This window comes from Sinohyriopsis cumingii, chromosome 8, assembly GCF_028554795.1.
Source record: "Sinohyriopsis cumingii isolate HCF-2022 chromosome 8, ASM2855479v2, whole genome shotgun sequence".
Taxonomy (NCBI): Eukaryota; Metazoa; Mollusca; class Bivalvia; order Unionida; family Unionidae; genus Sinohyriopsis; species Sinohyriopsis cumingii.
In genome coordinates this window covers 68,609,798-68,635,981 of record NC_142968.1, presented here as the reverse complement: position 1 = coordinate 68,635,981, position 26,184 = coordinate 68,609,798, and the positions used below count along the sequence as shown (strand labels likewise).

Here is a 26,184-nt window from a genome sequence, read left to right as displayed (position 1 = left end):
GAGTTTAATGCGTCGCCATATTTGCTTGGGCCAGTCTATGTTTTCAACCAACAGATGCGATATAATTTTTGTCAATGCAAATCTCAATAATTACATAAATGTTCGACTTACAGCTCTTTGAATTCATTTTTACAAGAGTTCGTCTTATTTATTTGCTCAACTTGTGTTAGAAATATTACAACTAGACATTGCAAATATTGGACGCAGACGACACAGTTTTTACTGAAATAGACTATTCTAGATAGGAAAAACAGACAACGAACAGGCTGACTGCTTGTTTACATCGGGAGCTCCCGTTTGCGTTAAGACGACATTATCTCGACAGTGTTATGGACCATTTTTCTAAACATGGTTAGCAATTATAAATCAATGATTTAAATTATTAAGTTTTGTGCATTTTTATGTCCCTGATGCATTTTGTTTTTAAAATAGATATGGGATATAAACAAACGGAAGGGTGTGTGAGTACTATATTAATTAATCGATCCAACTTTACAGTGTATAGCAGACAGTTGCGAGAAAAGTACCGTGTTTTAACAGAAAGCCCGACGAAACCTTTTATATGCTGTATGCGTTTGTAGAAGAATTAGTTCTAACGAGAAACATAATGGTGTTTACTACAGTTACAAAGTACAAAATTAAAAATAATGAAAACATGGAGGATTCTTAAATTAGTCATGATGCTGGATTTTGTATTAATTTTATATCCAAATACTACACTGCAGCATTAGCAATCCTTGAAAAGTATTGCCGTTGGTCTTAAATTCGTTACCTTAAAGAACTTACCATAGCTTGTCACATCTGGTTCATATGGCTTGTTAACAAATTTGTTTGCTCCTGCGGTGAAGCCAAAGTTAGTACCTCCGTGGAACATGTAAAAGTTCAGCGATCCATTAGCCTCAAGAATACTTTTCAAAGATTTCTCAAAATCTGAAATCGTCGACAATATCCAAGCTAAACTAAATTCATTTTCAAACGCGAATCTGACACACAATAATCTGCGAAGAATGATTTATAGAATGTTCCATTATTCCAAGAAATTAAGCTTATTCTTATAGAATTATATCTTCAAGTTCAAAGAATTTATTCCAAACAAATATTAAAACCTTTTACACCTATGACAAAAATTTAAATCTGGACTTTTATATTAACAATCTTTTACTTCATGTAGTAGGCTACAATATGCATTACTGAAATTTTTATCAATATAAGCAAAGTTGAAAATTAATTACTACCTATAGATAATTTATGACACAAACAATTTTCAATTTGTTAATGGTAACATTTATACAAAAAAAAAACTTCGACATCATGAAGATTAATGGTTACTTTTTACTGAAAGTAAATAGTAATAGAGTCTCAAATGTGTGATCGTATGTTTGGTTCTTGTCTAGCTATTCAAACATTGGTTAGTACATCTTGAAATAATTTGATAATAATGGTTGTTCTACCTGGGAGAGCCATTCCACCATGTCCGGACCCCCAGTGATCAAACCAACCCGTCCAGAACTCCATCACCATCAGGGGAAAATCTGCACTCCAGTTGGCGATTGTGGCCATCAAATCCTTGCTTTGGTCAAAATGCTGGAAATTGGCCGTCGGCAAAGCATCTGTAAAGAATGACTCCTTTGCTCCAGAAACAGACCAGAGACATAAAGACATTCATATACAGAAAATGACAAACACATACAAAGTAGCACATAATCTTCTTGTGGAGAGTATGTTTTAAAAAGAACTAGGGATATTTCATTTACTAATGCAAGAAGTGTATCATATACATGTTTAAATCGAAAATCAAACCGAACAAAATATTAGCATTAACTAAAACATGTTCATGCGCATGTTTCATTTCCTTAGCAAACGTACGCATAGAAGAGCTAGCCACAGTATATGCAAACTCGTACATAACGCAAACTCGAACACAACGCAAACTCGTACACAACGCAGACTCGCATACTACAATGATGACGGGATCAAGCGTAAAATGTGACAACGTCGACTTTTATCGTTGTTGTATGCCAATTTTCGCAACTCTATATTTTGTTTACCCTTGTAACTTACGGTTGTAACCGGATTTTGCATGTAATACAAAAGTACATGACATAACAGAATTCACGAACACATAACTACTCTACACTTTTTCTCTTTACAAAAGTTCAGGCCCTTTTAAAAAGAATGTGCACGTCTCATTTTCGTATTGTTTTATATGCATGCATCTGGTGAACATGTGCCTTGGACAGCTTTTAATGGTTCAAAATTGCTCAAAACAAAACGCATAATTTACCCGAATTCTGCCAAAGCTAGAGTAAAGAAGTAAACAATTGAAACTGTTTTTCAGCGAATACACAGCCGATACTCGCGGACACATTAGGAGTGGTTAAAGTTTGTCAGCATTTCTTACACTTGTGGAAGATATCTCTCTTGATACCCGAGACATTATCTGACGTCAGCAGCAGTTGGTTCACTCCATGTTTGAGCAGTAACTGGAAATATAGAGTTTAGCCTTTAAAGCACGTGACTGTCATCTTAAACCATTGCTACGAAGTCCACTTCTGACTTTTTAAAGGGTTAGCGATTATATCTGGCGTAAGCATCCGATGATAAAAACAACATCTACTCAGTCATGAGAACCGTTACGTCATAACATTTAATATTTCCCTTTCTATACATAGGAACGGCATATTCAACAAAACACAAAACCATCTAAATTTTAAAAGTTTCAGGGTTTCTTTGACCAAGTCTGTGTTACACATTTAGATTTTTTGCGTTTAGGCAAGATACAAAATATGCATTGATGCGTTCTTAAGCAACACGATATAAAGCATCACTGGCCTGAATGTTTTGTTTACAAAGAAAAACATGTATAAAAAAATAACAAGAAGCAAAAATAAAAAAGAACAGCACAACCATTTCTGAAACGAAATACTGAAATACGTATGATAAATGTTTATTCCACAGATAGGACTAAATGGACTAAGTGAACAATGAATTCATATGTACCTCTCGAATGAAGACTAGATGGTCCGTTTCGTTACTGTAAGACCCAAATTCATTTTCAACTTGAAAAGCTATTATAGGTCCGCAATTTGAAAACTGCAAGTGAAACAGAAAATGTTTTGATTATAAATATTTATGAAATTACATGATTGAACTAAAAAGTGATCATTCCATTATGTTAGACAGATTTGTTTTGTCTGAGAATAGCGTTTACTATCGACTTTTTTCTTCGAGTCCCAGCGGAAGAGTAGGACGTCTAACAGTAAAACGAATGGTAAGTTTTGAACTGTTTACCTCCATTAAACTGTATGGTACATTCCAAGTGGTCAGCATAAACATTCACCTTCATTTGTAGACAGCTATTGGTTTAATCCAGCGTAAATTTCTCTACCATAATTACCATATTTCTGTCAGCTGACTTAGCTTGTGAAGAAAAACAATAAAGGTAGATTTAACATAGATATGCTCCGAAGTCCGATAAGAGACAGAAATACCTTAATTCTTTCATTTACCTTCCATTATCACTTAATATTAAAATTTTGGTCACTTAGTGTTTTTATACCAATGATGTTTGATGATTTCCACAGATGTGTTCGTGTTTAATCGGCAAGATAATGTGGCTGAGTTTAGACTAGTCTTTAAACCATTATTTTAAGATTTGATTTAAGCTCCGCAAAATGTTGGTGAGCCTGTCGATATTTCCACCTATTCGATTTCATTCCAATACTAAAGCTTCTATTGAAGAATATGAGTACAGTATAAGTCCATCTAGAAAGTACATATTATCAATCTTGTGTTAAATAACTGGCGATCAGAGACAGCAATAATTTCTTAAAGGTTGATCATTTGTAATTTGTATAACTTTAAAGCGTTGCCTAAAATCTAGTTAACACACTATGGATTTATATTGGCAGAAGCTATATTTGATAATCTGATATAATGTCTTTGTTTTTCTTTACGATTTGACGGTTGCCTTGAAATCCTTGTTTTGTACAGTAATGGAACTAGAGCATGCGTTACTCTTAAAGACGGCGTATATGTACTGTGGACCTTTTGGTTCTGTTAAAGAAACTTTGCTTAACAGCAAATCAATCTGAAACGAAGAACCGGTCTCTGCATCCCAAAGGACACTCACGCGATCAAGCCACATTCACGGCTGAGTTCTGTTTTGAAGTTTGCCATGGATACAGTTCATGTCTCTTATTCAAGAAGCGTATACCATCAAATGCTCCGGTAAACCCTAAGTTCGAAAACGTAACAGCTCCAACTATGCAGATAACCGATGTTGGACTCATTTCGTATGTTGGACACGGTTTCTATGTTGGACTCGTTTCCTATGTTGAACTCGTTTCCCATGTTGGACTCGTTTCCTATGTTGGACTCGGTTCCTATGTTGGACTCCTTTCCTACGTATGACTCGTTTCTAGTCTGATGATCGACTGACTGATTGATTTATTGATTGGTATTTAATGGCACATAGAATACTAGTTAGAGCCAAGACAGTGGAAGTTAAAAGCCCTCCTGATAGAAATACTACGGCAGCCATTACCGGTTTTCATGAGCATTTGATCAAACCATAGCCCCCTGACTGCGAATTCGGCATAGTTTTGGCTTCACACAATAGAAACGGATTACTCAGTCTTAAAGAAACCAAAATGGGTTGCATTAATGTTATAAACCCAACCTTCAAAGTGATAATAATACTCACTGAGCAATGCAAAAAGTGGATAGATTAGAGTACTAATGTTAATGCAAAAAAAAGTATTTACTCACCTGCAGATCGGTAACCAAGGGAATCAATTTGTTGAAATACCTCTCCAGTGCGTCTTTGTATCCTTGGTATTGGCTTCTGACCTTCATATTGGGGTCGCGAAGAAGCCAACTGAAATTACAAGCGTCATTTCCCACGACAATAAATTGGACTCGATGTTCAAAACTTATATCAGTGCATTTGTTAGCATATTTGTTTTCATTATTTGTTTTATTGAATTTTTTAATGGCATAATCCTACAATAGTGCTTGCGTGATAAACAAGCAAACCTCTTTCTTTGTTTTTTTTTTAAATAATAACTATTTCAATATTTATAAATTAAACTAGCTTGACACAAACTTCGGCCACATCAAAAGTCTTGAGACCATTCCCCTCCTGAAATTTGTTAACGAATTTTATATGAATTAAGGAACAGATATGAGGAGTTTTATCAAACATCAAGTCCCTCTCCCACATCTTTAAGCACATAAACAGGATGCATCAACTGGATAACTCGAAAAAGATCAGAGTGCAGTTGCCCCATCAGTTCCTCTTTGACAAACCTTTACCAAAGTCACGTGAATTTTTACATAACGTTGATATACATTCTGTGCATGAGTGTTGCATTTATGAAGAGGCGTCCATTCCCAGAATTAGCTTTACGACTATGATGCCAGAATTCCACGAGAAACCGATCGTAGGATAGAACTAAAACCAGGATTTGTCGCTGGAAAGAATGAACGAACAGGTGTATAACTGTGAGCCGTTGAAAATTCAGACTCTGAATACAATTTCTAACAAACATTGGAGCAGAAAAGAGTATGAACTAGTGTGAGAATTATCATTGTGTTGCCCGTCGTCACACTGACCTTTGACCATTTAGCCTTAAATTGCACTAAGTAGCCTACGATTTTTAAGTAATACCGATGCCTAGATTCCTAAAAGCTCACCAATTCAAACGAGACATGGACAGTTCGAGAGAAGTTTAATCAAAAGATGCTGTCCAACTATATAGGGTCAGATTTCTTACCTTTTAGGACAGTTAATGCTGGCGGGATAACATAAAAAATTAGCTTCTCTGTGTGTGTTCGCGCGCGCGTGCGTGCGTGTGTGTGTGTGTGTGTGTGTGTGTGTGTGTGTGTGTGTGAAAGAGAAAGAAACGTACGCCGGCAAGCCACCGTAATCCCACTCGGAGCAAATATAAGGGCCCGGACGAAGTATTACATAAAGACCAACCTCCTGAGCCAACTGGATGTATTTTCTGGAAAAAGAAAAAGAAACAAAAGGATATATTTTAACAGAGATAATTCGAAAAGAGGCAAATCAAAAATACTATTTCATAATAAATGTTCTAGTAATTCTCACTGAGGTTTTCATTTTGAACAGTCGAATTACTTAAATCTGATATGATCATACACTCAAATATAAAGCTTTATGTCCCTAAGAAAATAAAAAGGTATAGTTAAAGAAAACCCTTTTACTTCAAAAAAAAATGGAGCATGTCAATAAATGAACGAAAGGGCAAAAGTAACACGTGTACATACTATACATGTTGACACAAAACATTGCTAACGGCTCAATTTCAAAACAATTTCTCAACGTTTCGAGCTAATGGAGCTATTCGTCAGAGTAAGAAACAATCTGCATCCACAATACAATCTCTAAACACACAAAAATGAGAGTAATTGTGGACTATAAAATTTGAAGGAGGTATATAAGCAAGTAACAAGAGTTTCGATAATGAAAACCAACGTCATCTTACACAAGACACTACAATATGTTATAACTGTATGGAGAAGGTGGTAAAGAAAATATGCCACGAGAATGTTGTGGCGTATAGTGAACAAAATATGCCACGATTACTAATGACAATGCTACTGCTGTTGCTACTATTACTACTATTACTGCTGCTGCTTCTACTAATGCTACTACTACTACTACTTATGCTACTGGTACTGCTACTACTACTACGATAATAATAATAATAATAATAATAATAATAATAATAATAATAATAAATAATAATAATAATAATAATAAAGAGTTGCTATTGTTATTGTGATAGTAGTAAATAATTACAAGGGTTAAGCAATGAGTGCTTTGAGTAAATATTGTGACAACAGTTGCGTAGAGACGATAAACTGATTACTGACTGAAATCTTGATAAGACTGCGTTAGAAAGGTTAGATGTTTTAATTTAATTTTAAATTTTTTAATTGCCCACGAGTTTTCTGTTGTTGTATCCAGCATCCTTCTTTATTTGTGCGTTCTATATCAGTCCGCCCCAGGCTGGACATACATATATAGGTACATATGGAAAAAACGGAAACGTATCATTTGTTAACGGACGGTAATTATAAATGTTATCTGTCTCTAGCTGAAATAAAATAATGCTGATCCAAGTATCAAAATACCTGAGACTTATTTTCTATCACAAATCATCACCTAACTTCAAGAGTTGCTCTAAAGCTCATACCTTAGATCCAGTATGCCTTCGAAATTGAATTCCCCAGGGTATTCCTCGTGAAGATTCCATGGCACATACCTATAATAATAATAATAATAATAATAATAATAGAAATACTCTGTTTCCTGGTGGTACATAACAATACAGTTGGTGGTACATAACAATACAGTTAAACATTAAATAACAGGATTTTTAAAAATTATATGGTATATAGGGCAAGACAGATTTTTCATTTTCTTATAAATTTAACCCTAATATCAATTACCGAATTGGCATATTTTTATTTTTTCAAACACAGTCGACGGAAATGATTTACAAATCTTTTTAATAAATTATTTAATAGTAATAAGTTTTCCACGTTAATCCGTCTCAATTCACATGTGATGTAACACATTCATTACTTTTCTATTCTCTTTTCGAAAGTTTAAAAAATCACCTAATTCCTTACCCGAGTAAGATAATGTTATAAACTGCAATGTTTGTGCATGTTGGTTGTTATAAATAGTCAGATATTTGATTAAAAGATTCGTTCATATAATAATGTTCTGACACATTCTCACTGCTGTTCACATAACGAAACTCACTTAGCTGTGAGCAACACAGGTTTGGCATCTTTTGCAATGTTTCCCAGAGCATAGTAAAATACTTCAGCGCAATATGTCACTTTGAAAATTATTGGTGTATATCTCTTGTAGACTGATTTAAAGTACACACCAAACCTTGATGGAATATATTTGGCTATTTGGGCACATACTGCTTTGTACTTGGGTCTTCCTTTAGTTCGCCACTCGACTCGTTTTGGTGACTGCACTACGTTCAATACCCCTAACTGTTCAGGATTATGGTTCCGGCACACGTTGTCTCTGGGACGATAATCTATTGAGTTCTATATCGCTTAAGGCGAGATATACCTTTGGCACCAGGATACATGTTGCTCCTGGAACAATTCAACCTGTCACAAAATTAAACCTTAAGCACAGCTCTGTTGTTGTTTGCCAGTGTCGTTTTACACGTTGCTTCGATACGACGATACTTTGAAAATAACAATAAACTGCATGGGAGCTTTTAATTAGTCATAATAGTGGAATGAGGTGACAGGGGAATGAGGAGGTTAAGTATTTAAAAAAATTGCATTCAATATAACTACTGAGTTCTATACTTTACTATAGTCTTTTGTGATCTTATATTGTTCTGGCGCACAGAAAAAAAAATCAACCATTTTTAAGGATATATTTCTGGCTGTGGTGTCTGATCTGTGATAAAACCAATTTTGATAAATATTCAAACATAACGATTCATTCCTTCTCAAAGTGTCATAACACTGATTCCATATCATAAAATAACTCATACTATCTTTATATTTTCCTTTTATACAAGCTTTTCGTTCTCAACCCATTCAATCTCTACGCCTTTTGATGATGATTCTGAATTTTAAAAAATTCAAATCCCGCTTAACCATTTTCTAGTTGGAATTAAATGGACTTGTAGCTTATTTTTTTAAACTGAATTTAGCATTTGCTTATCCAGTATAGAAGTCTTCATTTTCACATATTTAATTTTATATTTGAATATGTATTTTTATTTACTTAAAATACATAAGTCACGATTTTGCATGTTTTTATGTGCTTACACATAATGACGTCAGCCGTTCAAAACAACTCTATCACGTTATGTCCGAATTCCTTGGATAAAACCAATTTCTCCATGCGGAGTATATTTTATCTGCTTTTTATGTAGTGGGTGTCTGTGGACAACGACCTGGCTCTCAGTTTATAAAAGGTTTAGATAAGGTTTTTTTCCACGGCCACGAATGAAATGAAGACTTCAGACATTCTAATCTTGCGAGACACATTTAGGTCACGACCTTTACTTATCAGCATTATAAAATTTACCTCTACACTAATAGACTACAAAGCATGTCCCGACAGGTCAAACTGCATTTAAGTATGGCAAGCAATAATATCCTCCTTTACAAATATTCTCGTATGTTAATCAGATTTGATGATTTTTAAAACCACATCTATAGCATTCATTTTAGTAAGATTTCAAATCAATTGCCGCTATATCTTTTCTAAATGTTGACTATGTGCAATACATTGTGGAAAAGTAAATGCAAAAAAGTTTATTAACTGCAACTGCATTATAATCTAAAGTAGGTTTACGATCTTGATTGTATTACATTGAATTTACAATTAAAATATGTAGTAAAAGATTTATTTCACACACAAAAATATTTAGAAACTGCAACAATATTAGAATTAAAGCAATTTTACAATATTGCTGATGGTTCAGACCGGAAGCAATAATAAAATATTTATTTAGTGCAATAATGCCTAGCTGCAATTAATCTTCATTTATAAATGGAATCAATTAAATTTCTTGCCCACTAGTCTGACGAGAAGCCAAAAGCTAAATCGAATGATTAACTTTTATTTAATAGAAGAAACGAAAACTCCGTGCAGACAACACTATGTTTACTTGTACTTCAGTCTGAGTCTTCTAGTAAATTCAATTGCTTTCAAAACAAGTAGTATTGGTTAAGTGCTACTTAATTTGATTTGTGAACACAAGGGATTTGACAGCAAACATTAAAAATAAAAAGTATTGCTCATCTTTTTGGGACAAATATTGGTACGATGAAAAACAAAATATTTTATCTAACTTGATACCCTTATTAATTCATTTCTAAGTCATAAAATTAATTTTAAATATATCGAGTCTCATGTCGAAGTGTCTACAAAAATTTAATACGTCTTTTCTCAAATAATGAACGCGGTTCACTTTATTAGTAATTATTCTACTTCATTATCTAGAATTAATTAAAAATTTCAACAAATCAAAAAAAGCTTAATGAACATGTCCCACCTTCACCAATTAATCTTAGGTCCAGAATTTATACATTACACTGGTCAAACGGGACATTGTTTCAATGTGATTGTTAGAGTTAAGCCATAATTTTCAAACTTAAGGCAATATTTTGTTTGGAAAATTCATGCCCGCTGATATTTATGACATGTCAAAAATAATAAGGACATGTATAAAAAAAATGACAATCTACAACTGTGACAATGATATTGAACATTATGTCCTCTCCTGCCTTCCATACACAATGGTGACCTGGTAAGTAGGACAAACTTCGAGTATTACTACTCACGTTTCCAATGTATTGCATCCACACGCTCTCAGTTTCACCAACCGATCCTCCCAGTATTCTGGTGGAACTCGGAAGTAATGTATGGCACCTGATAAAATCCTAAAGGGTTTGTCATTTAGGTAGAATTTCCTATTGCGAAACTGTAGAACGCTTTCACTCCTATAGGTATCCATTGTGCAAGGGGCGAATATTCTTTATCCACCGTGTATAATCATATCAACTGTATTAGACCAGCTACAAATCGGTTGGGTGCGTGCGAGTTTGTGAATTTTACCGTTTCAGATATTGCTAAAACAAAAACGTGCCCACTAAGCGGAGCTTTCTTTAATAATTTTTTAACAAAACCTTTGCAGGCATTTTTTTAAAAAAAAGAAAGACATCACATAAGAATACCGTTTGGGAAATAATTAAATGAAATAACAAAGACAGACATAAGCACTTGTAAGCGAAAAGTTCCCTTTTTCTTTTTGCAGACGTCTACGATCCAGATAGAACGACTGTTTCTTTGTCTGTAAGCTCATTGTGGAAACAAGAATAGTCAATGTTCTTACATCGTTTCCATTCTGTTACGAAATAAGAAATAGTAAGAAAATTAGTTTTTGTCTGTAAGCTCATTGTGGAAACAACAATAGTCAATGTCCTTACATCGTTTCCATTCTGTTACGAAATAAGAAATAGTAAGAATATTAGTTTTAAAACTGGATACATGTAAAGAAGGAACCCATGTCAAAGCAATATTTGCATCTTTTCTATATGAACTAATTAAGGTTATGGAATGACCACAAAGTACACTCAAGGGATCACGAAACTTTGTCATATGTTAATAGGGTTAAAATTGGTAACTACAGTAAAATTGGGACTAAAATGCTGTCCTGTATGACCACGTGTCCTTTATATGTAGTCGCACTCTAAACCACAGTTCACTCTAATTGCAATGCCTTATTGAAGATAACTGACCATATTTTTTCACAGCCCATGTTTTGGGCTCTCTAATTGTCTCTATGTTCTTAACGTCATAGCCCTTCTTTTCCGCTCTCTGCTGGTATCTGTGTTCTTAACGTCACGGTTCTTTGTTTTGGCTCTCTGCTTGTCTCTATGTTTTTAACTTCACGGCCCTTCTTTTCCACTCTCTACTTGTCTCTATGTTTATAACTTCGAGGCCCTTCTTTTTGACTCTCATTTTTGTCTCTATGTTCTTAACTTCAAGACCCTTCTTTTCGACTCTCTACTTGACTCTATGTTTCTAACTTCACTGTCTTTGTTTTTGACTCTCTACTTGTCTCTATGTTCCTAACTTCATGGCCCATCTTTGTGACTCATCAATTGTCTCTATGTTCTTAACTTCAAGACCCTTTTTCCTCTCTATACTTGTCCTATGTTCTCAACTTCAAGGCCCTTCTTTTTGGCTCTCTACTTGTCTCTGTGTTCTTAACTTCAATGATTCCGCTCTCTACTTGTCCCTATGTCCTTAACTTCAAGGCCCTTCTTTTTGGCTCTCTGCTTGTCTCTATGTTCTTAACTTCAATGCCCTTCTTTTCCGCTCTCTACTTGTCGCTATGTTCTTAACTTCAAGGCACTTCTTTTCCTCTCTCTACTTGTCTCTATGTTCTCAACTTCAATGCCCTTCTTTTTTATCTCTATTTGTCTCTGTGTTCTTAACTTCAATGCCATCTATTCCGCTCTCTACTTGTCTCTATGTTCTCAACTTCAAGGCCCTTATTTTTGGATCTCTACTTGTCTCTGTGTTCTTAACTTCAATGAACTTCTTTTCCGCTCTCTACTTGTATATATGTACTTAACTTCAATGCCCTTCTTTTTCGCTCTCTACTTGTCTCTATGTTTTTAACTTCAATGCCCTTCTTTTTGGCTCTCTACTTGTCTCTGTGTTCTTAACTTCAATGAACTTCTTTTCCGCTCTCTACTTGTATATATGTACTTATCTTCAAGGCCCTTCTTTTTGGCTCTCTACTTGTCTCTGTGTTTTTAACTTCAATGCCCTTCTTTTGGCTCTCTACTTGACTCTGTGTTCTAAACTTCAATGCCCTTCGTTTTGGATCTCTACTTGTCTCTATGTTCTAAACTTCAATGCCCTTCTTTTTGGCTCTCTACTTGTCTCTATGTCCTTAACTTCAAGGCCCTTCTTTTTGGCTCTCTACTTGTCTCTATGTTCATTACTTCAATTCCCTTCGCTTTGGCTCTCTGCTTGTCTCTGTGTTCTTAACTTCAGTGCCCTTCTTTTCCTCTCTCTCTCTCTATGTGGATATGTTCTTAACTTCAATGTCCTTCTTTTCCTCTCTCTACTTGTCTCTATGTTTTTAACTTCAAGGCCCTTCTTTTCCTCTCTCTCTCTCTCTCTCTCTCTACTTGTCTCTGTGTTCTTAACTTCAAGACCCTTATTTTCCGCTCTCTACTTGTCTCTGTGTTCTTAACTTCAAGGCCTTTCTTTTTGGCTCATTACTTGTCTCCATGTTCTTAACTTCAAGGCCCTTCTTTTCCGCTCTCTATTTGTCTCTGTGTTCTTAACTTCAAGGCCCTTCTTCTCCGCTCTCTACTTATCTCTGTGTTCCAAATGGGTTGCATTGTGTGCAGTACTAGATAGTTTATCATTGTTCTTTGCAATTTCTGTTGTTGTTCTCAACCATTCCAAAGCATTCGTTTCTTCAACGACAGCGAATGGGTAAACGTCGGGTTCAGGTACAAACTGAATGTCTCTAAAGCACAGTTGTTTAAAATAGCAACGTTCTATTTCCCGAAACGTCTGACTACACGGTCAGCAACAAATGGAAACTTAAAAAAACAAAAAAAGCCACAAATATGTTGTATTTCACATTGTCAGTGTGTATGTTCGAGGCAGATATAAAAATGTCATTTGCTTTTCTTACACTTTGTACAGCTGGGTTCAAGTTTAAAGATAGATTTGATTGCTCTCGGTGCTTGTGATACCGATAATTAAAATAAACCATACATATATGCTCTTGAGGTTTGAACAGTGTCAACAATTCCAATTTTGCCCAGCGACAAATCTATTTATGGTTAAGTGCTTGTGTATAGCAGACAGGACATCAAGACTTAGGAGACGGATAATTAAATTATAGAATGAAACTGCAGGTGAGGATCCATAGACTTCAGAATTAACGATGCAGTAATAACGTACTCCGTGATTGTTGCTGCAAGCCACGTTTAAGTAACTTCCAATAAGTATTGCATATACATACAAAACATAATTCAATAGCTATATCAAGGCACAGTAAAGTTACTGCTGTAATGGTATAGCTCTCTATGTACACTTCAGCATACATTCCTTCACATTACATTACGGACTTAATCAAGCTAACGTGCATACATTTTGGGCTACGACTAACACCACACTGAGAGAGCTATCTTCTTCTTATCGGTGTCCTAGCCACGTACATTAACAGACCAACATCGCGGATGATGGATGATAAAGTTAATAGCTGGAGATGACATTCGCGTGTTTTAACAAATTATGTTTGCGATCTTCACATAACCTGTATTACTGGACGTGTAATACTGCGTCACTGCTCCCCTCCTCTCTCTCTCTCTCTCTCTCTCACCCTATATATATATATATATATATATATATATATATATATATATATATATATATATATATATATATATATATATATATATATGAATAATAACTTATGATACACATGGCAGAGACTACTTGCTGTAAACATCCATTACAATATCGTATGAATGTTAACGTAGACTGGCATACTCGTTTTATTATTTATTCTGTCTTAAAATGTATAAATTAGTTCATTCGTAGAACATATTCTCGTTAAGCCGATATATGCACAATGGTCCTTGTCTTCTCAATATCTTAAAAATATGGACAGTAATGCAATATATTTTAAACTGAGACCATTTAAATTGTTGTCACTTCTAAATGTATGCAAAGTTAAATATATATCATTTCAGTTCAAGCTTTCATGCAAATTAAGATCATATGGTGCGTTTTGGGATGATGAATATTCCCTTCTGTATTCTTCGTCTTTATAAATCACTTGTGTTAACACATTTTCATGAATATATATTCGGATACCGGCATAATGCAATATTGAACAATAAAAACAAGTAAATTGAAGTAGTCTCTGGGAAAACATGCATTTATTAGGACAGAATATTTCAGTACAAGTAATAAGATTGAAATTTTCTCTAAATTGTATTAAAAGTAAGTTGATAAATTATATTGAAAGTAAATTTCTATTAAAATATATTGAAATTGAATCTATTTATTTCGGTATTATGATTGTGTACTATTTACAATGATTGCCCTCTTATGATCAAGTACGAACCGTCTTATACATACATTGCCAACAAAAAGTACATTCGCTAGGTTACGTAAATAGATGAACTAGACAGATTCCAAAGATTTTTCTAGAGGGCAAATGCGCCGATCTTGCAGAAGTACCTACGTAATAATGTACATAGACCCAGACGATAATCTGTAGAGACTGCGAAGCATCATTTTGAGATTCTGGCCAACGCAAAAGAACTAGGCTCATGCCCATATTTGGCTTTGTCTTAAGAAACTGATATATAAGATCCCAACCCTAGGGCACACCAGTTTGCTGGCCAGAGAACTCAAACAGCTTCTGTCTTTGCAGGTAAGATAACTGTCTATGTACAATTTTTCATAGTATAAGACTTTTTAGTGTTATAAGAATTTTTAGTGTTAAGATGTTAGTCTAACATCAGTATGCTTAAACATTAGATCATTTTAATATTCTTTGCTATTCTTTAATATAATGTATTTGGAAAGTTTAATTGTTTGAAGAACTTATATTTACTTATAATTATATTATTGATTATAGTAAAAGCAACGTTCGCTACAAACTTCATACTCAGTAATAGTTAATTTAGAAATAAAATACTCTTTAAATAATAGAGTTTAATATGTTGACATTTTAGAATAAATTCAGTAAAATATATTTCAATTACGGCATTAGTCTGAAATATTGAAATCTAGATTCTTTTGCTATCGTGAATTTATTCGATATTTAATTATCTGTATTACATTCTAAACGGCAGATATTATACAATGCATGATGTTGGTAAGTGAAAGAATATCGTAGTTTTATATGTATTTCTTATATCCGCAATTTAAGCTTATGTAGTTTGATATTGGAATGTAATTTTATATGTTGAGTATTTCAATAAAGTTTTGCTAGCCAGAAAACTCAAGTAGCTTCTGTCTTTGCAGCTCGGTCCCCTACCCTCGCAGGCCAAGATTCCCCAACATGTAGCTGTATTTACAACGTTATGAGTGACACCCTCTTTCAAGAGAGCCCATAACTAACTCTCTCTCTCTCTCTCTCTCTCTCTCTCTCTCTCTCTCTCTCCATGGGCAAATCATCATTATTCATAACAAGAGGTTGACGAATATCATGGAACAGCTTGACCAAGAGTTTACGAGAAAATCCATCTCATAAAAGTCTATGGATAATACTTCTTTCCGATAGACACAAACTCTTTTTTCTTCATAAAAGATTCAACAAGCATCGATGATCCTTAGTAGTTTATACATCAGAACTTATTGTATTTTTAAAGTTTTATTTTTAAATAATAATAAGAAGAAGAATAAGAAGAAGAATAGTTCTAATCTTTTATTGTATAAACATTTTACAGAATTTTAACATCTTTACATGTTATCTTTATCTTGTAACACTTCATGTTTATGCTTGTTGGAAGGTTTATCTTCCTTCAGTTGTAACAAACACCGTTCCGGATCATCAATAAACCGATGTAATAGTCAGAAGTGAATGAACAAGTTTTAGATTTTGAACATTTGGACTCGTCAAGATATGATGATCACACACTTCCTGGACAAAGGTTCACCGCGCTGTTTAGCTTGAGGTTGAAAACGGTGGCGGACAATATGTTGCCCCTGTGAAAAGCTGAAACTTTTACCAAAATGTTTGCAAACTTTACACGATACAGAATAATAGAAACGATGCCGTTTATTCGAAAAGATTCCAAAATTGTACCCGTCCCAACAACCTCACTCCACCCCTTTCTATACATGAGGCTTAATATGCCCTTTATTACGACTGTAAGACACGAGATTGGTGAATTTGCGTATATCTGACAAATTAGGAAAAATATTCTTCGGATTGTTGTGAATTGTATACCACTGTTACATAGATGAACATGATGAAAAATGAATAAAACGCACTTCCTGGACATGCGCAAATTTTGCTTTAATAGACTACAATGAATACTGAACTTTAATGAGTTTTCCATGAACTTAAATGTAACGTATGAAAGGTCATAGTAATGCATCTATTTTTCAGTGGTAATTAATGTAGGTTAAGGAATTTTCATCAACCAACGTACCTGACGTGGAACGTTTGGTACACCAAAACAGCGATGCCATATTCTATGTGGAAATCATAATTCTTTAGAGGAAAAAATTAACATGTAACATTCTACTAAACAGTATATATATATATATATATATATATATATATATATATATATATATATATATATATATATATATATATATATAGTCAACAATAGTCTTCGATTAGTCACCAGCATTACTGATACTTATCGTATTTACAGCACTATTTTTCGTTACGATTACTTTGCACCACATCATTGATGTACAGTTACTAAACAAAGAAACCGCTCCGGTGGCATAAGTGGTTAAAGCGTCCGCCTTCGACGAGGGAAGTCACAGGTTCGAACCCCGGCCAACTCATAGCAAAAACTTATAAAAATGGGACTAGCAGCTGCCTCAGCATTAAGAGGTTAGTGTTAGGACTGGTCGGCCTGGTGTAAGGATCGTGAGACTGGGTGGAACATGATGCTACATGTCTGCGGCATGATGCCCCAGTGCTAGACATCACTATAAACTACCACACTGCAGACATCGTAGCGATATTACTAAATTTGTAAAAGCTACTTTAAAAATCTAAGTTACACACACACACACACACACACACACACACACACTAAAGAAAGAAAGATTGAAGATTGAAGGCTGTTTAATGACACGTCATATTATTACCGAGACACCGCGGCAACCGACCAGGGATGGTCCTGATCGGATTCAGTCCACTGATCACGAGTTCAGAAGGTTAAAAACCGAAAGAAAAAGATAAAAAGATAAAAGAAAGACAAATTGAGAAAGAAAATAAATGACGGGAAAGTAATAGGGAGAACGCGTGAACAATGAATTGAGTACAAAGTAAGGGAAGTTAATGTTTCTTACGTTTCAAGTGTATTCATTCCGCACGCCTTTAGTTTCATCATTCGATCTCTCCAATGATCCGGATGTACCCGGAAATAGTGCATGGCCCCGCTAATGATTCTTATGGACCTAGACCCTAGAAAAAACGTTCGGTCTCGAAATTGAAGTGATCCTCCTCTACGGTATGGCTCTCCGTGAGCCATTTGGCACACATCCTCGTGGGTGTTTGGACTTGCGTTTTGTCCGTCTGTCTTTGGAGGGATTGGAATTACCGCCAACAAAACTACTGCAGCAGCTGTAACGGCCAGCCCTGCGATTGCGAGAGCAACGTTAGTTTTTGTAAGTAATATTTGTTTCGATAGCATGGCTAAATGCGTACCCTGTAGCACTGATGCTTCTGAGCCGAGTTGTAAGCAGTCACTGAAACATTATTACTTTGTTATAGCATACTCTTAGGCTACGAAGGAATGTTAGATATCCATTGACAATTCCCTGCGTCACCGCTTGATAATTTCATTTTGTTCTAGATAAAATTTGTGACATGCTTCGTTGGAAAGAAGGCGTGTTCATCTCTGCGTTGGCGACAAATCCGTTACTTATTTGATAGCGTAACTATTGGTTGAATCAAATCTTTATACATGCTACGGAGATTATATGAGACTTCACACGAAAGAGACATGCCTGTGGCGGTCCATAATTCAATCCCTCAATAAGTAGTTGGTTTGACATGATTTTTATAATGTATTGACAGATCTTCATGAAGTTTTGCATCATGTGTGTTTTCTTTGTGGTCTTTTTTAAGTTCCTTTACAAATTCGGTAAAATTTTCATAAGCTAGATGAGACTAAACATAAACGAGCTTGAAGGCACGTCGTGAATTCTCAGATTCCAGCATTTTTAGATGCAAAACAAAGTGGATAATGGACATATGTACGCAACAGCACGCGCATGATAGCTCCAAAAAGGCCCATTCTCTTAGCGAAGTGTAATATTATTGCAAATCCCTTCTAGGCCATATTGTAAAAGAAAACTCACATTTGCTATTGAGTTCCTACGTAGTTCCACAAAATTTTTCATTATATCTTTAGGGAAAATCTTAACAATAAGCATGTTTTAAGAATCACCGAGCTTTTACTTCGAGATTATCAAGTCACATACAGTAGTCAACTTTGGGATATTGCCCATTCGAGCATTTAGATTTTTCCTATTAATTACCTCAACCTCTGAACTAGGGACTTGACTGTTGCAAACGGGGTCGCTGGGCATGGAGAAAGGCTACCGACGAGTATTATCTATTGTTGCGACTATGACCTTGAGACAGAAGCTGTAATGGAACACGCAAGGCAATGTCAAATTAAGATATATTACTAACTAAAGTTTCGTTTAAATAACACACAATACATAGGTTCAATAGACACTTTATTGTACATATAAAATAATCTTTGGTATAACGGGGGGAAAGTCCTGTCACAGCACACTGCACCAGCCTAGCTCTGAACTGTTTGTTCTATAGGAATGCCTCAGGAAAAGAGACTTGTGGGAGTATGTAGAGTTGTGAAGTGTGTCCGACACGTATGTGGAGCCGCAAGAGGCTGATACGAGGTATATAGGGACACTGATAACCGAAACTCGACAAGTCTGATCCTGAGGATGCCATGATAACAAACTTCAGCCGATACTCCATACATGCACTTTAGGAAGCGGCTACGAAGTATATATGGGCATAATAGTTGATTACATTTAAGTATTGACACAAACTGGGGGTTCAAAAGCAAAGTTGTGAGTGCCTGAAACTTGGCAATGGCCCTTTGTTCCATAGGAATACCTCAGGAAGAGAGACTCTGAGGAGTTTGTAGGGTTGTGCAGTGTTCGACACCTGTATGTGGAGCCGCAAACGGCTGATACGAGATATATGGAAACAGATAACCGAAACTCGATAAGTCTGATCCCGAGGATTGCTATGGTAACAAACATCAGCCGATACTTCCTACATGCACCACGGGAAACATGTATGAAGTATACATAGCCTAAAGTATATTCAAGTACTGACAAAATGGAAATCAAGCAAGTTATGAATGCATGAACTTGGGCAATAAGCCCGAGAACAGAACTGGAACAGTATGCTATGCAGGTAATGCCCCAAAATGAATGACATGATGGAAGGAGGGGAGGCGGGTGGTTCTTTCCGCAGATAATTTTTTTAAGTTAAATGCAGCGTCGACACTGAAAAGTACACATCTCCACAGGCGTCCCAGTTGCTGACTGAATGCCTCATACAACAGACAATGTTTGTTCACGTGCTCCAACCCGGTCGTCTGATTGGTTCTACATGACAGTATCTAAATTTAGTTACTAGCTTATTAACATATACTGGCTGCACTGACCTCATGTCTGGCAAAGCAACAATAGTATACAAAGAGGGGCCCAAAAAGGGGCCAGAGAACGATGCACTGTGTGTTACTCAAACTATATTTGATCAATTAAATTACAATAAAAATATCGAAAGCAGTTAAAAAGTTATTCACCAAACATGGACACTGGTCAGAGTTACATCTTCCCTTGCTACGACCCTAGCCTTGAGTTAGGGGGCGTGGCTATGGCATGTGACACACCATCTATACATGATATTTAACTGGGTAAAGTTCTTAAAATTTCTTCAATGATTCAAAAGTTATGCTGTGGAGAATACATGTCACAAAATTGCATTTTTCCTTGCCATGTCCTTGACACTGAGGTAGGGACTGTTGCTTTGATCCGCAAAACAAACTCATGATGTATATCTAGACAAAGTTTCATTACAATAACAATATCTTTAGTGGTTCAAAAAGATATACTAATAACAAGAATTTACAGTGTATGTCATAACACCATACTCCTAATAGGTATATATGTCATAATGCCTACACTCCTACAAATGATATACAGTGCATGTAATATTCCTAACAAGAATGTACAGTGTGTGTCATACTCCTAACAAGCATATATGTCAAAATGCCATACTTCCAAGAAGGATATATATCATAATGCTATATGTCTAACAAGGATATGTGTCATGATGCCACACTCCTAATAAAATGCCATACTCCTAACAAGGATATACGTCATAATGCCATACTCCTAACAAGGATATGTGTCATAATGCCACACTCCTAATAAAATGCCATACTCCTAACAAGGATATATGTCATAATGCCATACTCCTAGCAAGGATGTCATAACACCATAGTCCTAACAGCTATATATGTCATAGTGCCATCCTCCTAACAAGGTTATGGAGTGTATGGCATAATGCCATAATCCTAACAAGAATATGTCATAATTCCATACTGCTAACATGGATATGTCACAACTCTGTACTCCTAACAAGAATCTGTCATAATTCCATACTCCAAACAAGAATTCATGTCATAATGCTCGACTCCTAACAAGGTTATATGTCACACTGCCACAGTTAACAATACATCAAGATTAAAATATAACTTTTCCAAAGTCTCCTTAATATAGTCTGATAACAAATTTGGTGTTAATGTGTTATTTATATCATACCCAAGATCAACTTGTGTTAGTGCATTTTTTATATAAAGCCTGATATCAACTTGGGTATTAATGCGTTTTTTCAAAAAAAGGAGTATCTGCAAGCTATTTCAATAGCAGTAATGTTCACGTCTTTGATGGTGCTACACGTATGAAACTTGGCAAGACGAACATCTTTCTAATCTTTAAATTTGGCACATCTATATAAATATAATCACTAATGTTTTGTGGCAGTCAACTCTTATGCAACAAAGGATTAAAACTGCCAGGTACTAAATGAAAGAAGTCTTGATCAGAATTTGATCAAATCAGCCAACAAAACATAAACACTGGTCAATTAAAGAGATTATGCTGTTTATATTTATAGGTTATTGAATGTAAAGCAAGATCAGTTGGAGTCCTTAAGTCGTAGCATCTTGAGTTGCATGCTGCAGTCTTATTTATTTTTTTATTTATTGAAATCTGTCAATATAAAATGTGAACAAAAATGTATGTACATACATATTGTACATACATATTGATTGGCATATCGACAAATGAATGGACGGAAAATAGATGGGTGAAGTAAATACTCCTAGTATTTTGTTCTTTCACTATTCCTCCAATATCCATTGTAACACTTGTTACACTTGTACTATTCGACTCAGAATTCAGCATTTTCAAATGAAAACAAAACTTTATTATATAGTACAAAATATCAAAAACCTTGCCAAGGGCTCTGGAGTACATGTAACAATTAAGAAATAAAATAAATTAAAACAAGAACTTTAAGTAAAACATGGAGCAATAACTCAGAGATTTACTGATGAATCTTTCCTGCATGTAATTAATTATTATGTGTTATTTCCATTACAAAAATTCTGAGAGATCTCAACAAATTTGAAGAGAAAATCATTAGTCTTGTTCTAAAATTGAAAAGACCTTGAAATGTCTAGTTTTGTGATTGAACATGTTACTGATTCCTGTAACCCCCTAACCATGACTGTAACAAGATAACCGGGTGGGATATTTCGGATTGACAACAGAACACGTTTTGACGACACAGATATATATGGTTTAATGTGGTGATTTATATGAGCAGTAGATTATGAAGATGTGGGCGTATTTATAATCCAAATATTGGATTTATTTAACATAAAACGCACAGATTCAAAGATGGAAATAAAAATACGAATAAATTAGTTCAGTAACAAAAAAAACACATGATAAATGATTCACAAATGATTCAATAATGGAAAGATGAACATAGTTCACTCAAATAGTAAACGATGCAAGCTTTTTACTCATAGTAAAAATGTATTCGCTCAGGTAGCGAAATTTAACACAAAACCACAGGATAAGTGATTCACAAATGATTCAATAATGGAAAGATGAATATAGTTCACTCAAATAGTAAACGATGTAAGCTTTTCACTCATAGTAAAAATGTATTCGCTCAGGTAGCGAAATTATGTTGCTAAACACAAGAACGGATATACCATCTATCTGTCCAGTCCTGAATGATACACTGGGTCTTACTAACCCAAAACTAGCCTACAGCTAATAAAATACATGTATGGAGATACACTCCGTTACCCCTGCACCATATCCGCTCCACAGCTCCTACGAATCTATTTCACAACTGCCACAGACTCCGGACCCTCGGAATACTATGATCACTCGGAACATTAGACCCTCCTGACACTCCAAATATTAGACCCTCCGGACACCCTGGTCCTTTGACGGCTCTACGGCTGGGTCACCTTAGTCACTCTTGACATTAGACACTCCAGACACTAAACATTAGACATTCCAGCACCTTAAACGCTCCGGACAAACGGACGTTTCTACACTCAGACAACACCGGACACCCCGGATATTCCTACCCTCAGACAACACCGGACACCCCGGATATTCCTATCCTCAGACAACACCGGACACCCCGGATATTCCTATCCTCAGACAACACCGGACACCCCGGATATTCCTACCCTCAGACAGCTGAAAATATACCTGATACAGTGTACTAAACTTGATACAGACATAATAACGTAAGTACGTCATACATGGTAAGTTATAAAGATTATATTATTATGGCAATTACAAGATGGCAGGTTCAATAGTAAACCTAACCCTGCTCAATAAGACTATAGTAAACAATTCTTTAAAAAAAATGTAGCTTTACATTACCAATATAAATCCTATACTACGTTGCAACAAGAATAAAAAAATGCACGCATTATGCTGTATAAAGAAAACTATATAACAAACATGCAATGGTAATACACTAGTTATCACTTAAGACCAAAAAATTACCTACCCCTACAGCTGGAGTTGTGCAAATCCTTTAAGCAGGCCGCTTGCTGACAAAACCATTAGTATTGTAAAGACACTTTACATGCAGTAAAGTATTTATACGTTTAGACTTTTCGTTTTGCCATATCGAAAGCACCTTGCACGTGTGGCATAGGACGAATCGTACTCACGATTTCGAAATACAACAGTCCATATATATAATCACCCTCCGGTATCATTGTACATCGAAAAAAAACGAAACCCAAGTACATGTATTTAATGAATAACATTTACACCATTCCGTGACAATGACCATCATGGTTATATTCAGCCTATGCATTACTTGGGATATTGATCCTTTTCTAGTAAGCTCATTAACTGATTCAAACAGGTTATCTACCCATATTATCATCAAAAATGTAATGCCATATACAGCAAGCCTTATCTACCCATATTACTGGCCCAAACGTACCTGTGTGTGTGTGTGTCTGTGTGTGTGTGATTTGGATTTTAGCTTGAACAATTTTCCAGTCATATTACTATGATGTCTGCAGTATGGCAGATTAAAGTGATGCCTGGAACTGGGGCATCATGCCGCAAACATGTAGCATGATGTCCCACCCAGTCACATTATCCTGACAACAGGCTGACCAGTCCTATTACTAACCTCTGAATGCTGAGTGCCAAGCGAGGCAGCTACAACTACCACTTTTGTAAGTCTTTGAAATGACTCGGATGGGATTCAAACCCACAACTTCTCGCATGGGAGGCAGATGCTCTAACCACTTGGCCCAAACTTAATACCATAAACATCAAATGGCCTTATCTACCCATATTATCAGCCCAAACTTAATACCATATACAGCAAGCCTTATCTACCCATATTATCAGCCCAAACTTAACACCATATACAGCAAGCCTTATCTACCCATATTATCAGCCCAAATGTCATACCATTTGCAACAAGCCCTATACATGTATCTTATCCATGCATGCATACTGTCAATTACCATGTACACTCTCACATGCAAGTCCAACTGCAAACAACACAGACCCTGATCTGCCATCACATAATGTGCTTGAAGATCAGGCTCTATGATTTTTGTGCTACTGAGAAATCCTAACAAACTGCACTGACCCATATCTGCTGGCTCATTATACAATGACAGATTAAGGTTTGTGCAGATTGCATTTGGACTTGACTTATATGTGAGTACATACAGTAATCTTATTACAGAGCAAGCCATTTCATTAGGATTTACATTGTTTTATTCTCTGTAGCCATGTAACATGCACATCATAAAGTGTAAAAATCTGTTTACTGTACATCACAAAAGTACACAGTCTGCTTAATAGATTTATATACAGCCAAACAGACAGTCTTGCAGATAAATTGATAGAGATTTTCCTAAACATGTCATACCTATTCAGTTAGTAATTATTATATTAATATTTTTAAAATCAAATGCTTTTTCTAAGAATCTGTACACAAATTTCAACAGAACCATTGGGTAAAGTTTGCAAAACTTGAGCCCAAAAACTGGTGGTAAAAAATTGACTTTATATTAAAACCTACCTAGGTGTCAGTCCCATTCTAAAAAGCTCTGGCAACCAATGGATACAAATGTGATTAATGGAGCTGTGCATTGCCCGCTAGGTTGTGAAACAATACAAATCATGATACTAAACAGGTATTATAATAATTCATGTTGTTTTGTTAATACTGTATTTGCAATTATTTTACCCTTGAAATCCGAAATATTTCCAGACAAGAGACTTAAATACAGTTGTGTGGTTTCGATTTAAGGTTTTGTCTGCCATTTTGGTTTTGGCAAAGCATTATGGGATTGAAAGTTTTTCTGTATTCACATTAAATTAATAAACTATATTTTACACCTGAATTTTTAACGACAAATATAACCTTCCAACATGATTCTAACCATATCTAAGAATAGTTTGTGTGTTTATCACTCAGCATTGTGCTTTCTCTTGCAGAGTAAGGGAACTTGTCTGGTAAGGGAATTTGTCTGGTAAGTTATGTATAACAAATGGATACTAATATACAAAAGTACTGTGCCAAAATCTGTAATACTTTAGGTGCAGAGACATAGAGTTTCTTTCTCAAACTGATTTCTTGTGCAGTGAAACCCCTCAAAACTGAAACCTCAGTATACCAGAACCCACTCAAGACCGGTTTTTTTTGTAGTACTGAATTTTTCCTTCTTTAATATCATCATTTTTCCTCAACAAACAGGAAACCTCATTAACCTAAAAAACAGACACAAATTCTGATCCCAAATTTCTATTTTATGCTTCAAAATACCCCATAAAACTGAAACTCAATTGAAACTTGTTAATATTTTTGAGCTGTAAATTTCCTGACACATGCTAGAACAGATTAATTACAGTTTACAGGTACTGTAGTAGGTCTGATCTGTAAGCCATTTAAGAAAGTCTATGTTTATCTGCTAATTCTCTAATTATGATTAATGCTATTCATTTGCATACATCATCAACAGGGCATTTTTCCTTGTTGTATTATTTAAAATAGCACTTTATTAATCAGACAAGTGGCCTGATTTTAATGCTTTGACAATGGAGACCAACTAAGCAGCAGAAGCTCAGAAGCCCCACTGCTTCAAGGTCAATAATAATGTTACAAATTTGCCATAAGCAGCTAACAGGAAATCATGGATGACTACGCAGGTATTCACTAAATGGATAATGTAACCAAACATACAAGTCAGCAGATGAGACATGTCATTATGTTCTTGGATAAA

At 35.3% G+C, this 26,184-nt stretch overlaps 1 protein-coding gene across 2 annotated transcripts in view; it reads right to left on the bottom strand.

Annotated features, from left to right (window-relative positions):
• LOC149793762 (beta-galactosidase-1-like protein 2) overlaps positions 1 to 18,132 on the bottom strand; it is a 29,662-nt gene extending 11,530 nt beyond the window's left edge. The window contains exons 1-8 of one of the 2 annotated variants that reach the window (XM_089967748.1): positions 17,618 to 18,132; positions 7,224 to 7,292; positions 5,913 to 6,008; positions 4,771 to 4,879; positions 3,001 to 3,093; positions 2,402 to 2,483; positions 1,452 to 1,610; positions 787 to 930 (exon numbers count right to left, since the gene is read on the bottom strand). In XM_089967748.1, coding sequence (XP_089823874.1) covers positions 787 to 930; positions 1,452 to 1,610; positions 2,402 to 2,483; positions 3,001 to 3,093; positions 4,771 to 4,879; positions 5,913 to 6,008; positions 7,224 to 7,292; positions 17,618 to 17,961 — 1,096 coding nt within the window. In that variant the 5' untranslated portion in view covers positions 17,962 to 18,132. Of the gene's footprint in view, positions 1 to 786; positions 931 to 1,451; positions 1,611 to 2,401; positions 2,484 to 3,000; positions 3,094 to 4,770; positions 4,880 to 5,912; positions 6,009 to 7,223; positions 7,293 to 10,368; positions 10,562 to 17,617 lie in introns of those variants that run through there. The other variant, XM_089967749.1, reaches the window with a different exon arrangement.
• Between the last annotated feature and the right edge of the window lie 8,052 nt (positions 18,133 to 26,184).